Below are 16,488 nucleotides of genomic sequence, written 5' to 3' on the forward strand. Positions count from 1 at the left end.
CCAATTTTGGAAATTTCAAAGAGTCAAAAAAGCCAAAATTAGTGTTTTACCAAAAGCCAAAATTATACCTCTCCTCCTTGGGACTCCTTTCAGCTAGTGTTTGCCTATCGGCATCCCTCTGGGTACTTGATATTGGACTTAATAGTATCTGATATAATGAAAAGTTGGGTTTCTTGTACACCCAATAATAAATTCTCAAATTTTTAAAATCTCAAATTCTCAAATTTTTAAAATAAATTCTCAAAATTTTAAAATCTAAACAAGAGAAAAAGGAAAAATGAATGTTTTTCCAAAGAGTCAATGGTACTGCCTCTTGACCTTCTCGCTCATTTAAGCTAGGGTTTGCCTATTATCATCTGTCTCGATATTCGATAACGCACCAAACAGCGTCTGATATCATGAATAGTTGGGTTGGTGTAAAACACCTATATCAGACTGGATACTTCCACATACTATATATCAAAAGTTATATCAGATACATTATGTTTGATATTGGGTTCCACTATCTGGATATAGCAAATTATTAAGATGAGAGTAAGGGAATTTTATTATACATTTAACATTTAATTTCTACCAAAAATGCCCTTCATGATGTAAAATATGATGCTACAGATGATCCAAGAATATGACTAAAACATTTTTACATTAATTTTTTAGAGAATAATGAGTCGGTAATCATCATTGCTTCATAACCCCAGGTTTTGGGACTAGAGGTGTACATAAACACCATTAAAATCCAAAAATTCAATTACAACCTGCCCTTCATCAATGTTTCAGTGCTAATCTTAAGGATATATTAAAGAGATTTTCGTGCAATAATTTTTCCCACGTCAGAAACATTCAAGTTCTAGATTAAAACTAGAATGGCCTAAGCAACTACTATTGTCCAGGCTAACATTAAAGTCGTCTACTAACTTGGTTGCTTAACTTGCTTATCGTGATGGGCTTTGAGGACAAAACTGCAATTTTTTTTGTTTTAGAAATATCCTGATAATAAATGCATGTTTGCTAATGGAAAAAAACATTAATAAATTCTAAAAAAATTCATTAATTACCAATACATAAATTGATTACTTGATCTCGGTGATGTCCCAGAAATTTGTGTAAATTGAACTAAAAAATGTTTTTAATAAATCCAATACATTACTGTTATTAAATTTTAAATGAATTATTACATGTTAATGATGAATTACTGAATTTTTTAAGATACCATCAAATAAAATATGACAATAATTTCTTGTTTTGATGGTATCTTAACATATTTTTATGACAGTAATTTCACAGATAAAATGATTTAATAAGTCAGGAAATATATACTTGGATTTCTTTTAAAATGTTTTTTATTTTTTTGTTATATTTTTAGGATATATTCAAATTTTTATTTTTTTGTATTTTGATGGTTTAGGATAATATTTTTAGTTTTGTTTTTAATTTTCAACGTTAAATTCATTGATAAATAATTTTACATGTCATAAAATATATTTATAAATTTATTTAAAATATTTTTAATGAAAATTTGACTTTTCTACACTTTCCTAGAATTTATAGCCACACTGGCAACCCACCACAATAATCAGGGAGAGAAATTGAAAGTTATATGTCTCATATTGCTCCAAATTCAGACGATGATATCTAACAATCCAAATGGCATTTCAGGCTGAAAATCCGAGTGTATTCCATCTCTACCTCTTCTGTGCATCCACCACTTTGATTTATAAGTAGAACCCCCTCCTTGTAGAAAAGGCACTCTTGGATTTTATTCCTAATTACATTTAGCAAAGTCATTTGCTCTTTTAGAATCTTGATCGGATCCATTGTTGCATTCCAATAACAAATGATTAAAGAAGCAATTTTTAGATTGATATGTGTGAAGAGAAAACACCATTCGGCTAGTTGGGCACACGGCTACGAGGTTAGTGTTATATTCATCTTTGTCTGACTCACATCTTCAGAACTCTTTTTCTTATCTTACTATCGTCGATAGCCTAAGTTTTCATCTTATGCCTCTTTCACCAAAAATATATACCTCGTCTGTGCATATATATCTCATTTTTGTCACCACCAACGATTGTAAATCTGCTTGCCCCTACTATGTCGCAAAAGAGGTCGTATTAGTCACCATATAAGTCTCATCTAGAGGCTGTATTTTATTCATCTGATCCACTTCACTCATGCGACACAATCAACCATTAAGATAAATATTTTATCATCTTCCTCAAAAAATTTTGAATTAATAATATTATTTTTATTTCATTAAATTAGGTTTAATTCGTAAAACAACGATACAAATCTACAAAAAATAAAACAATCTAATACATTTATTTAAGACTTTCACCTTGTGAATTAGACCCTTGCTCACAATGTGCTTGTAAAGAAAATTATAAATATTGTTTTAGAAACTAGAAGCCTTAGAATGGGATTAATAACCTGAATTTTCTATTCATCAATTGCATTGTAGGTTTGTTAAAGCTTTTTTATTCACGGGTATAGATTGAATCAAGGTTGATATTTAGATTGAGATTCAAGATTTGAGTATTGTGATCACTGTTTAAATGGATGTCGTGGTCCACCATTCTAGTTGGTATTGCCTCAATTCCCTCTTGCATTCTAGAGGTTTTGGAGTTTGTCGAAATTCATGGCATTCACTTCTTCAACCTCCTGGCATTCTCCATTTGTATTGAAATACATCTTATTTACTTCATATTGCATGTTGTTTTGAGGATGTCAATAGCCTGGCTTTTGTTGACAGCTAGATTGATGATCACCATTATGATATGTCAAGAACGGGCAATCTTCATCTGAATGATCAACATTAAAACACATAGACAAATATCAAGAACAAATACTTGCATTTTTAGGACTTTCATTTTCCACTGTAATGATCATGTTTTCTTTCAAAATGCATGTCATTGTCCTCCTCCATTCCCTAACATTCCCCATCTTCACGACCATAACTACAACAAGGTGATAATATTTTATGCTATTTTCTTCTTCATTCATAAGAATTCATCTTTTGAAGCGTTTCTGTACTAAAAAAATGTGTGAATGAATGAGTAAAATCAATAATAACAAAATTAAAATTCACTAGTTCAACGACACCTGCACATTCGCAACAAAAACCAATTGGCAAATCTGATAAAAGGAAATGTCATTTTATGGCATCCGGTTTACAAAAAAATATTTATAATTGTCCCTATGACATAAAGACAATCAAGGGTCAAATCCACATGGAGAAATGTTGAATGAGATTTTCTCTTGGAATGCGAGAATGGACCAAAATGAATTTTTCAATGAGAAAATCACTCGCCGGATCATAATTGAGAAGAAAGTCTGGAGGTGCATTTTTATAGATATGAGATTGGGAAGGATACAGGAGGTAAAAAAGAGAGCCGCCCTCAAAATTTCAGCCTAAAATTCCTTATGGATCCTTAGATATCATCGTTTGAAGCTGGAGCAATTTGAACTAATCTATTTTCTCATTTCTTTGATGTTTCTCTCTCTTCCTATTCATTTGGCCGATCACAAACATGGTACAAGGTTCTAGGAAGACTTGAAAAAATATGAAATATTAAAATATTTAATATGTTCGTGAAGAAAAAAATATTAAAACATTTTTGAAATATTAAAATATTAAAATAATCATTAAAAATGTTAAAATATTTAAATAAATTATCATTTTTATTTTTGACTCAGAACTATTTTCTTTATGAACTTGACATAAAAGAAATTCCACAAAAATCACAATTTCATTCTTAAGATAATAGGAATATTGATAAATAATAAATAAATCTAAATATGTATTTTTGACAAACATTTTATCCATTGATTTTTTTGAAAATTATGAACTCCATTCTATAAACGTAGTAAATCCTTATAAGCCTTTATAACATAGATTTGTGATCATTTCACAGAGAATACATGAAACTATTATGAAAATTAACATTGAATTGTGGTGATAATCAATGATAATGAATTATTCACTTATAGGATAACTATGTATGGATATGAAAGGAATAAGTGGGCGTGGTGAATGATGATGATATATAAATTAAGTGTGGGAGATGATGAGTTAAATGTGGTTGGATGGATGTGATAAATTGATGTTGATGCAAGTGGATGATGTCAAAAGGTATACAAGAGACATGTGTGCTTAAATTCTTCCAAGATCAAGGTGATTTACAACAACATGAGTGTCCCTCGACTTCACTTCTGCTTTCTACCTTCAATCAATGAAGAATACTAAGAAAACTTGATGAATCATGAAAACACTTTCTTCCTCTCATCCTACAAGAGTAGAACCAATTATGATATGATTTTTGCATGGATCAAGGTTTCTATTTATATATCCAACCATGTGGATAGAAAGAAGAGAAAGATGAAGTAGAAGAGAAGTCCCATGCGGATTTATATGTACCCCTAAAATTTTGTCGCAAAATTCCTTTTGTTGTTCTCAACCCTCGAATTTTTGTTATCCTTGATTCATGAGGTGGATTTGTTGGGTTCTAGGGGACTAGATCTGGATGAAGAAATGGAAACGATCCACAACGGAAGACTTTTTGCCACATTGCAAGGCATTGATGAAATCATGCAACGAAGTACCTTTGCACTGACCACATCCGTGATTTCTTAGATCCCAGAGTGAGGCAAGTCGAGCTGCTCAACTATGCAGGCTCTATACGTATCCACGAGATCCTCAGCACATTGAATCTCATCCTTCTCATTTATGAGCCCCATTCAATCTTCATTGTTGTCATTACATCGTTCTGATCGCATCGGGAGGGGAGAGGGGTTGTGGGGAGAAGGGAGAAGAAGGGTATGGGTCATGAAAAATTCTGGCATGAGTGAATTTCATTTAGGGCCTTCCTCTATTTATACTTAGTGGGTATTTTTCATAAAAACCACCAAAACTTTAGTATATCTTTTGACGTCCAAAAGACTATTTGCGTGTGACCCTCTAGGCCCATGTATCAGTCTAGTTAACAACTCCTGTGGCCTAATAACCTTTATTCGACTTCCAAATTAATTAACTATATCAACATATAGATTAATTAATGTCCGATCGATTTAACCCAATCGATAGGTCGAGTCTCCAACACGTGGGGAACTGTGTATGTACAGTGTATATTGATACATAATCTATCACGTTCTAAGATACACAATAGTGTATATTGACTCATTCATCATCTATTACTGTGTATGTACAGTCCCTCATCTACTTGATGCCCTAAGATGACTTAGGGTAATGTCAACTGTCAAACCCTAATCGGTCATCCGAGTTAGTACATACACAGTTCTTTTCTAATATTTCATCGCATCATTTTCCTTGAGCTTTCACCTCTTATACCAATGGTGGACAATCCCATTTTGACCACTCAATATTCCTCATGAACTTCTTGATGCACTCAAACTAAGACTATTTAGAATACTATCTTATGGATGCATAGATCATAGTCAAAGTACAAGTGTCCGTCCATAAGATGTATTTGGTGTCTCAGGTCTAAGTGTTGGGTTCTAGAGGCCTTGACATGGATGAACAAAAAAAAATAATATGCAACGGAAGACTTAAACGAATCGAACGACATCAACAAGAACATTGAACGAAGTACCTTTCCACGGATCGCATATGTGATTTCATGGATCCCAGAGTGAGCTGAGTCGAGCTGCTCACGTGTGCAGCCTCTAGACGTATCCACGCGGTCCTTGGCACGTCGGATCTCCTCCTTCTCATTGACGAGCCACGTTCAATCTCCGTCGTCGTCATTAGGTCGTCCCGATCGCATCGGGGATGGAGAGGGGGTGTGGGGAGAAGAGAGAAGAAGGGGAAAGGCCCTTGAACAATTCTGGCTCGGGTGAATTTTGTTCAGGGCCTTTCCCTAATTATACTAAGTAGGTACTTTTCATAAAAACCCTAAAAACTTAAGTATATCTTCCAACGTCCAAAAGACCATTTGTGTGTGACCCTCTTGGCCCATGTATCAGTCTAGTTAACGACTCCAGCGGCCCAATAACCTTTATTGGCCTTCCAAATTAATTAACTATATCATCATATAGATTAGTTAATTTTCGATCGATTTAACCCAATCGATAGGTCGAGACTCTAACACGAGAGATACCAAGCTACACCTCGTGTTGTAGAAGATACAAAGGAGTGTGTATCGATTCACTCATAGAACCTGTTCGTCATCGGTTACCGTGTATGTATAATCACTCATCCACTTGACGCTCCTTGGACGACTTAGGGTATGGTCAACTGTCAAACCCTAATCGGTCATCCGAGTTAGTACTGATGCATTCAGAAATCATCGGAGAACTCTTCTCTGATATTTCACTACCTTGGCCAATGACTTCATCGCATCATCTTCCTTGAGCTGTCACCTCTTATACCGAGGGCGGATGATCCCATCTTGACCACTCAATCGTCTTCGTGAACTTCTTGATGTACCCAAACTAAGACCATTAAAAATCCCATGATTAGAGACTCATTGGCCATCGCCAAAGTACAACCGTCCGTCCACAATATGTCTTTGGCGTCTCAGGTCTAAGGGCCACTTACACAACCGTGAAGTGAATCAACTTGATTGACAGTTTGGTATAATACCATTCAGGGATTTGTACGGATTAATTTAGTGAACTCTTTCCACTAAAGAGCACCCACTATCTATCCTTAGTGTCGCCACACTAATGGCTACGGGACCGGCCATACTCATCATATGAGTGAGGCTAGATAGTGTTATTCTATCCGGATACTTCGATGTACTTCTCGCGTATCCTTTGAATAAGAATGTTTAGAATACACGCTTAAAGACTTGTGATCTCTATATTACGATCTCATCATAATTCACTAATTCTGATCATATATTCATGGACTTCATTATACACATCACACGTGCACTATAATGAATATGTTCTATTAATGAACATGGAACGAGATGTGGAATGTGTGATTGGCTTGACATCCACATATATTTCCATTACTAAGGACCACCTACACAACCGTGACGTGAATCAACCTGATTGACAGTTCGGTATAATACCATTCAAGGATTCATATACATCAATTTAGTCAACTCTTTCCACTAAAGAGCACCCAATATCTATCCTTAGTGTCTCCACACTAATGGCTACGAGACTGGCCATACTAGTCATATGTTTAAGGCTAGATAGTGTTATTCTATCTGGATATTTTGAAGTCCTTCTCGCGTATCCTTCGAATAGGAATGTTTAGAACACATGCTTAAAGAGTAGTGATCTCCATTTTACGATCTCACCATAATTCACTAAGTCCGAATATGCACTCATGGACTTCATTATAAGCGTCACACGTGCATTATAATGAATATGTTCTATTAATGAACATGGAACAAGGTGTGTAATGTGTGATTGGCTTACCGACCATATATATTTCCATCAGGATTGCCAACGTGTCATGAAAATTTCTAAAATCCATAAAAATTATGAAATTCAATAAATAAAAATATTAGACATGTACTTTTATTTAACAATAATAAATATGTTTGAGTATAATGTGAAATTTTCCATAAATATATATTTTGGCTTGCATGATTATTTTCATTGCAAACTGAGAGTTGGAAAATTATAAAAATATAGATTCCAGCCTAAACAATCATTTTCATCCGGAATATGACGTTGAAAAATATAATTAACCCCCATCCCATCAACCCATATTTAAAATTTCAAAACAAACTCATGTAATTCCCCACACTTTATTTTTTTCATCTCACTTTTCTCTCTCTCTCTCTCTCTTTCTCTATGCCCATTTTTCTACCGTGGGTCTCTAGACTTGAAGATTCTCGCTCTCCCTAAACTTTGCACACTATGTCTAGTTTATGTAAGTAAGATTTCACAAAGAACCACGCATTTATCCTTCTGATTCTCATCACAAATTTCTTCTGCTTTGTTCAAATGACCCTCTCTGGACTTTGTGAAAAATATGGCCAAGTCAAGGGTTCCTCTAGAGATGAAATGTGACCTATGTAGATCCCCTTGACCTTGACACCTCTTATTGTGCCTCCCCCCAGCTCGAGTCCTCAATTGCTGGCACCAATCGTCACCGTCAGCTACTTGGAAGGTTATAACTTTTTTCAACATTTTTAAACTAAATTAAAATTTTGAAAATATCTATAACTCATATTTACTATTTAATCATTCTAGCCTTACGTAAATTCTATTGAAAATATTGGAAATTATTATTTATCATCTTTAATCATTTTTTTATTTTAATATACTTCCAAAAAATAAAAAACCTAAAATTTATAATTATACAGTCTATTATTAAATCAAACATGCTTAAATTATTGAATTTAATTTTTAAAATTTTTTCTTACCTTTTTGCTCAAATATTCAATCAAGAAATATATAAATTTATGTAAAATCCATATATGCGTTACTTCTTATACAATTCTTTGAGTTTGAATCTTAGAAAAAGTCAGGGATTGAATCCCCCCCACCTTTACGATTGACAACTTACCATATATTATTTTGTAGTGTTATGCAGACAAATCACTTTAAATATTTACCCACGTCTTAATTAAAATGAAGGAAAATCAGACTTGTGTTGTGTGGTACTAAAGTGTTAATTTTTCCCATGTAGCATCATGCTGATGACAACTAACATCCTATTGTTACTCGATGTATTTTTAGTCATCATAGCACATTCTTACAGAGAAGACATGTGTTCATAAAAGATATCACAAATTGCATTAGACTATCATGAAATCAGCCTTTGTATGTTGACAGTTTTCTGTGATGATTTTAGCAAATTTGATGCAATTTTGTTGCCATCATGATTGGCCATAAGATCCTAGATGGAAAAACTCTCCCATTGTACTTCCATTTTGTAACAACCCAGCGAACGGTAATTGCCCAAAAGGATATTTTTTGTTTGTTCTCTCTCAACCTTGCAACCCCACATTCTGAAAAGATTATGAAGTATTGCCTTTTGTCTTCTTCAGCCCCTTTATCCACCTTCTCTCTCTTGGCTTTTCGCATTCACATCTCATCATTTTAAAATTATATTGGCCAGAAAATATATCTTGTAAGATCCTTTCCAATTTGCCCTTCTTGAGGTTGTAAGTTAATAAGCTCACAACTTTGCCCTGTAATCAGAAGACCAAAAAGCTATCAAGTGGTTATGAAGGTACTTAGTAGGTGATCTTTTAATAATTTTGGTTTTATCTCTTTCTCATAGAGTGATCAGTTTTTAATCTTTCAAATCAAAATTACTAAAAGTCACTCCATGGATTATCAAAAGAAAAAATAATCACTCGTATTTCATAAAAGTCACATTATTAGAGCCATAAATATCCCTCCACATTTTCTATTAGCAGCTTCAAATTACATACTGTAGTGTATCGATGCAATGAAAAAAAATTTCGAAGAAAATTGATGAAATGTAAATAAATTATACGTGAACCAAATTTTTACAATTCTTTTGTGAAACTACCTGTATTAGGCATCTGAATGAGTGGTCTGAACCTCGGGATAAAGATTTCAATTCAGGATGCTTGGCCTTTGATATTCAGATAACGTTCTATGGAAAATTTCTCCCCATGAAAGATAGAGCTCGTGCAAGTGGCTCTGAACATGTTGAAGATATCAAGGTCCGAAAAATCCAGTATTCAAGTCCTATATCTGAAGTTGGCGTCCAATCCTCAAGATGCTGATATCTGGTGTCGGTTGCTATAGTACTGATATATAATTATCAGCATACAGTATTTCGCCATATTCAATATCAAGATCCGGACCGATATCCGCAACAAATTTCAGTGTCTAGAATGGGTGAACACTAAGCCAGATGCAGTCGGGTGCTGATAATGGATATCACTCGCTACAACAGTGATATTTGATATCCAGTGCCCATATCGGAAATTAAAATTTTGACATTGAAAAACTTATTTAATATTTTCGATCCATCGACCGAAATCGCTCAATTCGATCGATCGACCGGAATCGCTCACCGGGTCGGTTGACAGCGTCAGTCGACAGCTCCCCTGTTTTCAAAGAATTAATAATAAATCACCAAAATTTAAAAAAATCAAGCGGCCTGAAAAAGTCAAAATTAGAGTTTCGCCGTGTACACCCTCGATACCACGAAGTCAACGCAACGTCACTCAGAGGGCAGGTAGGGGACATCACGTCACGAAGAAAAAAGATACAGTAAAGTAGAGAGAAGGATACATCAAAGAGAGAGAGATGCTGCGTGGCACATAGAAGTAAGGAAACCAGACATAGAAAGATGCGGTAAAAAGGAGAGAGAGGGATAGATCGACAGGAGAGAGAGATGTTGCGTGGCATTTTACAAGTCAGAAAACCAGACATAGAAAGATGCGGTAAAATGGAGAGAGGGATAGATCAACAGGAGAGAGAGATGCTGCGTGGAAAATAGAAGTCGGAAGGCCAGACTTAGAAAGATGTGGTAAAAAGGAGAGAGAGAGAGATCGACAGGAGAGAGAGATGTTGCGTGGCAAATACAAGTCGGAAAGCCAGACATAGAAAGAGATGAGGTAAAGTGGAGAGGTGGATACATCAACAAGAGAGAGAGATGCTGCGTGACAAATTGAAGTCGGAATCCCAAGACAGAAGGATGCGGTAAAGTGGAGAGAGGGATACATCGACAGGGGAGAGCGATGCTGCGTGGCACATAGAAGTCAGAATCCAGACGTAAAAAAGATGCGTTAAAGTGGAGAGAGAGACATGTCAAGAAGAGAGAGAGATGCCGCATGGCACATAGAAGTTAGAAAGTCGGACATAAAAAGATACGGTAAAGCGCAGAGATGGATATATCAACAAGAGAGAGAGATGCTGCATTGCACATAGAAGTTGGAATCCAGACATAGAAAGACGCGGTAAAGTGGAGAGATGGACACATCAACAAGAGAAAGAGAGAGAGAGATGCTACGTGGCACATACAAGTCGGAAAACCAGACACAGAGAGAGGACAGAGAGATGATGACGTAGCGCATGTCAACTCTCGCCGAGTTGGCACCGCGTTCCACGCAGCATATAAACAGCCACGTCCCAACTCCAAAATCCCATCTCTCGCTCTTCAGCGATGGCTGAGCGAGTTCATCCAACGCCGCCGCCGCCGCCGCCGGCACCGCCGCCCCTGCCGCCACCTCACCGCTGTTACATCGTCGACGTGCCCAAAGATCAAATACTCCGCGTGCCCACGAAGGAAACAGAGAGCAAGTACAAAGAGTACACCCGCCGTAGCCGGAGAAAGCGGCGGCCGAGCCGCCGCCGACAATACCTCTGCTGGGCCGGCGGCGCCGCCGTCCTCCTCTCTCTCCTCCTCGCCGCCGCCGCCGGCGTTTTGTTCCTTGTCTACCGCCCCAAGCTCCCCGTCTACTCTATCCTTAGCCTCACCGCCGCCCAGCCCAACCCCGACCGCTCCCCGGCCATGGTCGTCACGCTAAGGGCCGAGAACCCCAACGGGAAGATCGCCGTCGAGTACGGCGGCGGCGGCGCCGCCGTCTCCTTCGGCGGCGCCACTCTCTGCCGCGGCGCCTTGCCGCCGCTCTACCAGGCACCTCGCCACGTGGACGTTTTCCAGGTGGGCTTATCCGCCCCCGGCGTCCTCCTCCCCGCCGAGCTGGCGGCGGCGCGCCGCCGCCGCGAGGTGGCGCTCCGGTTCTCCGCCACCGTCCCGGCGAGGTTCAAGGTCGGCGCCGTCTGGTCGTGGACGGTTGCCGTCAAGCTCCGCTGCGCCGTCGCCGTCGACTCCTTGACCGAGTCCTCCAACGTCCTTTCTTCTTCTTGTCGCGCGCATCTCTAACCCGTCATCGTCAAACGTTGACTTCCGCTTTCTTTCCCACGCGCTTAGACGGTCAACGGAAGTTTTTTTTTTTCAAAAATTGTGGGTAGGTGATGGAAATTGCCTTGTAAAATACGTTGGAGAAGCTTTCAATTGGGGTTTCTTGCGAGGAAAGCTAGGGCTCGATCGAGGAGCATGGCTTTGTACGCGACGCTGGTCGTGGCGATCGATTCGTACACTGGATTGTCGCCGACGGCGTTCTTCACGCTATTGGTGCTCATGGTGGGAGTTTATCGCCTTGTGTCGGGGATGTTCGTGGCGCCGGCGACCGGACCGCCGCGGGCTGGTCCGGCGGCGTACGTCGCGCCGCCCCCGCCGGTCCAGATCGGGGACGTGACGCTGGACGAGCTACGGGCCTACGACGGCTCAGATCCCAGCAAGCCTCTCTTGATGGCGATCAAGGGCCAGATCTACGACGTCTCCAGATCCAGGTAATCTCCTCCGAGCAACATCCGTCGTCCGTCATCCATGAAAATTATCGGTATGGTCATTGTACAGTGTAAACTTGCCAAACCATAAGTGGATTGGGTATCAAATCAAGAGCTCGCATAGTACCTAGTCTCAATGTTTGCGGAGGTGGTTTTAGTTGAGTTTCCTAGAGACCAGAATAGCCTACCTGCTCGCAAACTCGCTCGTCCATAGCCTATCTGACTTTGTACCCATCAATGAAATCACCTCCATAGCCTTTCTGACTCTATACCCATCAATGAAATAACCTCCATAACCTATCTGACTCTGTACCCATCAATGAAATAACCTCCATAGTCGTAATACAATTCTTCTTCAAGCTTACAAGCTGGCAGCTATTTATTTCCAGAAGCGATTTTAGGCATTGAGAGCTGTTTTCCGGCGAATCCAATTCTGTCGCAGTTTCTATCTGGAACTGTTCTAGTCATTGAATTGTATATAGATCAGTCACTGGAACTGTAGAGGACCCCAGTATATTAAATTTGTTAAGGCCCGTCATCCTTCGAACGTCATCCGTCCGCGACTGTACGGAACGGACAGGATATCCCGTATTTCCCGTGCTACGAAGACATTTTTAATTGGAAAATGGATACCTGTTACTTTAGAATGAATAAAGTTATCGCGATATTGTAGGATGTTCTACGGGCCGGGGGGGCCGTACGCGCTCTTCGCGGGGAGGGACGCGAGCCGGGCGTTGGCGCTCATGTCCTTTGACGAAAATGACCTCACCGGCGACCTCGAAGGCCTCGGCCCCGCCGAGCTCGACGCCTTGCAAGACTGGGAGTTCAAGTTCACGGAGAAGTACGTCAAAGTCGGCCAAATCGCCGCCGCCAAGCCGGCGGCGCCGCCGTCCCCTCCGCCCCCCGCGGAAGCGATGACGGACGAATAACGACACTCTCCCCGGCAGGGGCCCCTTTGATAAAAATCCCCCAGACTATTTCTGAATATCTTCCTGGTGTCGGAATCTCGATGGAATCCACCGATCCAACGGCTGGGAACGCTCTTTGAGGTAGACTTTTCTGGCGCGGGGCTACGTAAATGTCCCACGTGACGAGGAGTGATTTATACTGACGTGTTCGGTAGCGGGGTAGACTTGTCTTTTTGGCGAAAGGGGGGTCGGGAAAACAACAGGCGAGCCCCCAAATCCCTTCTAGGGGAACCTCCTTCTAGCGAGCTTTCCTCCGCTCTTCTCTGTGGCTGAGAAATCGGCAGCCGCGGGAGATAATTCTCGGTCTGATCTCCGTCTCTCCGAGGATTTTATGGCTCGATCCGCCGCTCGCCGCCATGGATTTCGGAGCTCTTGATGCCTGAGAGGTTTGTGCTCGTCGATTTCCTCGTTTCCGGTCTCAAATCCGCGGAAAACAGCGTCGATTCTGCCGGTTTCTTCTTTTCCCCCTTTTTCCACGGATCTGTAATCTGCGACGATCGAGTAGGTCGAGGAAAACATGTTGCAGATCCACGCGGTAGACTTCAACTGCTCGGACGATCTCTTCGATAGGCTGCCGGACTCCCTCGTCCTCGTGATCCTGAACAAGGTCGCCGACGTCCGGTCCCTCGGCCGCTGCCGCGCGGTATCCAAGCGCTTCAGCGCGCTCGTCCCGCACGTGCAGCGTCTCTTCCTCAAGATCGACCGCGTCGTCTCCGGCGACGAGTCCCCGGCGTCGTCGTCCGACGCGTCCCCGAAGCAGCCCGGTTTCCTCTGCAACGTACTGAATTACGTCATCTTCTCCGTCATCCGTCCCATCCTCCACCTCCGGGGGAGGTCCCTCCTCCCCCCGCTCTGCCACCGCTCCCCGGCGCAAGTCCTGAAGAACTTCCCGCACGTGCGGGACCTCCGCATCGAGCTCCCCGCCAGCGACATCGCCACGGAGGACGGCGTCCTCTTGAAGTGGCGGGCCGAGTTCGGCAGCACGCTCCACAGCTGCGTCATCCTCGGTGGGACCCGCCTGGACCGCCACGTGGGCGGCGACGTGGCGGATGAAGGCGCTGGCGCTGGCGCCGGCGGGATCCCGGAAGCGTTCTACACGGACGGCGGGCTGAAGCTGCGCGTCGTCTGGACCATCAGCTCGCTGATCGCGGCGTCCACGCGGCACTTTCTCCTCCGTCAGATCGTCAAGGACCATCCCACGCTCAAGAGCCTGGTGTTGACCGACGTTGACGGGCAGGGGACGTTGACCATGGGGGAGGAGCAGCTCAGGGAGTTTAGAGAGACGCCGGCGGCGGCCGCGGCGGCGGCGCAGCGTACGCAGGTGCCCGCCTCTCTCTTAAAACTGCGCTACGCTTCGCGCTTGCTCCTCCCCGACGGCGGCAGTATTCACGGCGCGACGCTCGTGGCCATCCGACCCTCGCCGGAGGCCGCCGCAGGGCGAAAAGACGGAGATGCCCTCGCCCACGGCTTCTTCGAAGAGCCCTTCGCCACCGCCGCCAGAGCGCTCTTCCACCGTCGGATCTACCTCCTCGAGATGAACAGCTTCTAGTCGACTTCCACTCTTTTCATATAATTCGTATTATTGTGCATTTCCCCAAAAGTTAAGGCTGATTCGGCTAAGCAGTCAGCCCTCCTCTCGCCGTCGCCGCGCCTTTTCGATCGTTTCCATGGCCTCTTCGAACGATTTCTGCCCGATTAATCAATTCGGTTAATCTTCCGAGGATTGAGCAAGGAACGGGGGGGGGGGAGATTGAATCGATTCACTCACCCCGGAGTTGTTCATCTTCCAGATGGCGTCGCCGCTTCTCTCGATCGCGACGGCACCGCCGAGGATCGCGCTGGGAGGAGGAAAGAACCTCGAATGAACGAGCGTAGATCGGAAAGAACCTAAAATCGAGAGCGAGTACCTGGCGAGGGCGAGGTGGAGGAGGAACCGGCGGCCGGTGAGGTAGCGGAAGAGGAGATCCCAATCGAAGGCGGGGGAGCGGGGGGGATCGGATCGGGCGTAGGCGAAGGGGGCGGAGGAGGAGGAGCGGGAGGGGAGGTCGTAGAGGGCGCGGCGGCGGTCGTCGATGAGGAAGTGGTAGGCCTCGGCGGCCTGGCGGAAGCGGAGGGCGGCCTGGTCTTGGACGGCTGGGGGGGAGAGGGAGTGGCGATCGGGGTGGAATTTGAGGGCGCAATGGCGGAAGGCTTCCTTGATCTCCTCCTTGCTGGCCCCTCGCCGCAGGCCGAGCGCCTGGTAGTAGTCCATGCCCCTCCCCAATTCTTTCCTTCTGCGGTTGCCCGGGGAAGACGACGGCCTTCATACGCGGCCGCCCCTTTTACTACAAACGGATTATATAAGGTTCCAACGCGGATGACGGATGACGGATGTCGACAATTGAATGATGACACAAAGTAATGAACGACACTTCCGGGACGTGACGAGAAGTTTATCATGTCTCCCGTCCCATCACACGTCCCAGGATTTTGAAAGAATATGTCACATGTGTGCTCTAGAAGACACGGACTACACACACAGGTTTATATTAAGGTTCCAACGCCGGTGATAGATGACGGTAATTGAATGATGATACAAAGTACGGGACGTGCCCGGAAGGATGAGGTGTGGTGGCGGATGCGGACGTGACGAGAAGTTTGTCAGTTCTCCCTTCCCGTCACACGTCCCAGGATTTTGAAAGAATCTGTCACATATGTGTCGCGTGTCACCGCATCCATTGTCTCGTCTTTGTCTTGTCACCTGACGGCGTCACTGTCACACGTGACGAAAATATGTGAATGGTCGTGAAGAGATGCTAGAGAGAGAGAGAGGGTGAGTGGGAATGACCGTTTTGGGGAGGTTTGGAGGTGAAGTTGCAGAGCTGGAGTTGGGGAAGATGATACACAGTCGGGAAGGCGTCGGACGGCCGGAGGACGACAATGAAGGGCTTGGCTGGATCATGGTGGTGCTGCAACTCTTCGGCAGCGAGATGTCAGTAGTTTCTGGTGGCATGGGGCTAGTGCCACTGCCACGGAAGGGCGAGGAGGGATGACGTAAAGAATTTCATGCTTTAAGATTTTCGTCACAAACACCATCTGTGTTGTCCGTCCCGTCCCGTCACCTGTCCGAGACCCTTTGTCACCATCACGTCACCCATCACAGATATTATGTCACTGTCACTGTTACAGGACAAAAAAGTCATCCGTCGTGAATCCGTCACTGTTACAAATGACGTGACGGATGACGTTTGCTGTTCCCTAATATGAAGGTAGAAGGCAT

The 16,488-nt window shown here is 42.8% G+C and overlaps 4 protein-coding genes across 4 annotated transcripts; 3 read left to right on the plus strand and 1 right to left on the minus strand.

The window, feature by feature from the left end:
- Window positions 1–11,039: 11,039 nt before the first annotated feature.
- On the plus strand, window positions 11,040–11,947 carry LOC144708595 (NDR1/HIN1-like protein 13). The gene has a single exon (XM_078581996.1). The coding sequence runs from the start codon at window positions 11,072–11,074 to the stop codon at window positions 11,792–11,794; it is 723 nt and encodes a 240-aa protein (XP_078438122.1). The 5' UTR covers window positions 11,040–11,071; the 3' UTR covers window positions 11,795–11,947.
- A 21-nt stretch (window positions 11,948–11,968) lies between these two features.
- LOC144708603 (membrane steroid-binding protein 1-like) lies at window positions 11,969–13,248 on the plus strand. Its single transcript, XM_078582007.1, has 2 exons — window positions 11,969–12,264; window positions 12,935–13,248. Exons 1-2 carry the CDS (start codon window positions 11,969–11,971, stop codon window positions 13,188–13,190), a joined length of 552 nt encoding a protein of 183 aa, XP_078438133.1. The 3' UTR covers window positions 13,191–13,248.
- Window positions 13,249–13,383: 135 nt separating this feature from the next.
- LOC144708585 (F-box protein At4g18380-like) lies at window positions 13,384–14,829 on the plus strand. Its single transcript, XM_078581984.1, has 2 exons — window positions 13,384–13,615; window positions 13,735–14,829. Exon 2 carries the CDS (start codon window positions 13,747–13,749, stop codon window positions 14,776–14,778), a length of 1,032 nt encoding a protein of 343 aa, XP_078438110.1. The 5' UTR covers window positions 13,384–13,615; window positions 13,735–13,746; the 3' UTR covers window positions 14,779–14,829.
- Window positions 14,773–15,526, minus strand: LOC144708611 (Chaperone DnaJ-domain superfamily protein). The gene is made up of 3 exons (XM_078582018.1): window positions 15,137–15,526; window positions 14,998–15,067; window positions 14,773–14,916 (listed from the first exon to the last, which is right to left on the minus strand). Exons 1-3 carry the CDS (start codon window positions 15,478–15,480, stop codon window positions 14,854–14,856), a joined length of 477 nt encoding a protein of 158 aa, XP_078438144.1. The 5' UTR covers window positions 15,481–15,526; the 3' UTR covers window positions 14,773–14,853.
- Between the last annotated feature and the right edge of the window lie 962 nt (window positions 15,527–16,488).

This window comes from Wolffia australiana, chromosome 1 (genome assembly GCF_029677425.1).
Source record: "Wolffia australiana isolate 7733 chromosome 1, ASM2967742v1".
NCBI classification, from domain to species: Eukaryota; Viridiplantae; Streptophyta; class Magnoliopsida; order Alismatales; family Araceae; genus Wolffia; species Wolffia australiana.

Bases quoted from the DNA above. Each gene is read 5' to 3' on its own strand.
- LOC144708595 (XM_078581996.1), top strand. From the start codon at position 11,072: ATGGCTGAGCGAGTTCATCCAACGCCGCCGCCGCCGCCGCCGGCACCG.
- LOC144708603 (XM_078582007.1), top strand. From the start codon at position 11,969: ATGGCTTTGTACGCGACGCTGGTCGTGGCGATCGATTCGTACACTGGA. The intron at 12,265-12,934 runs GTAATCTCCTCC...GCGATATTGTAG, and splicing joins TACGACGTCTCCAGATCCAG to GATGTTCTACGGGCCGGGGG.
- LOC144708585 (XM_078581984.1), top strand. From the start codon at position 13,747: ATGTTGCAGATCCACGCGGTAGACTTCAACTGCTCGGACGATCTCTTC.
- LOC144708611 (XM_078582018.1), bottom strand. From the start codon at position 15,480: ATGGACTACTACCAGGCGCTCGGCCTGCGGCGAGGGGCCAGCAAGGAG. The intron at 15,068-15,136 runs GTACTCGCTCTC...TCCTCCTCCCAG, and splicing joins CTCCACCTCGCCCTCGCCAG to CGCGATCCTCGGCGGTGCCG. The intron at 14,917-14,997 runs GTGAGTGAATCG...TTAATCGGGCAG, and splicing joins GGAAGATGAACAACTCCGGG to AAATCGTTCGAAGAGGCCAT.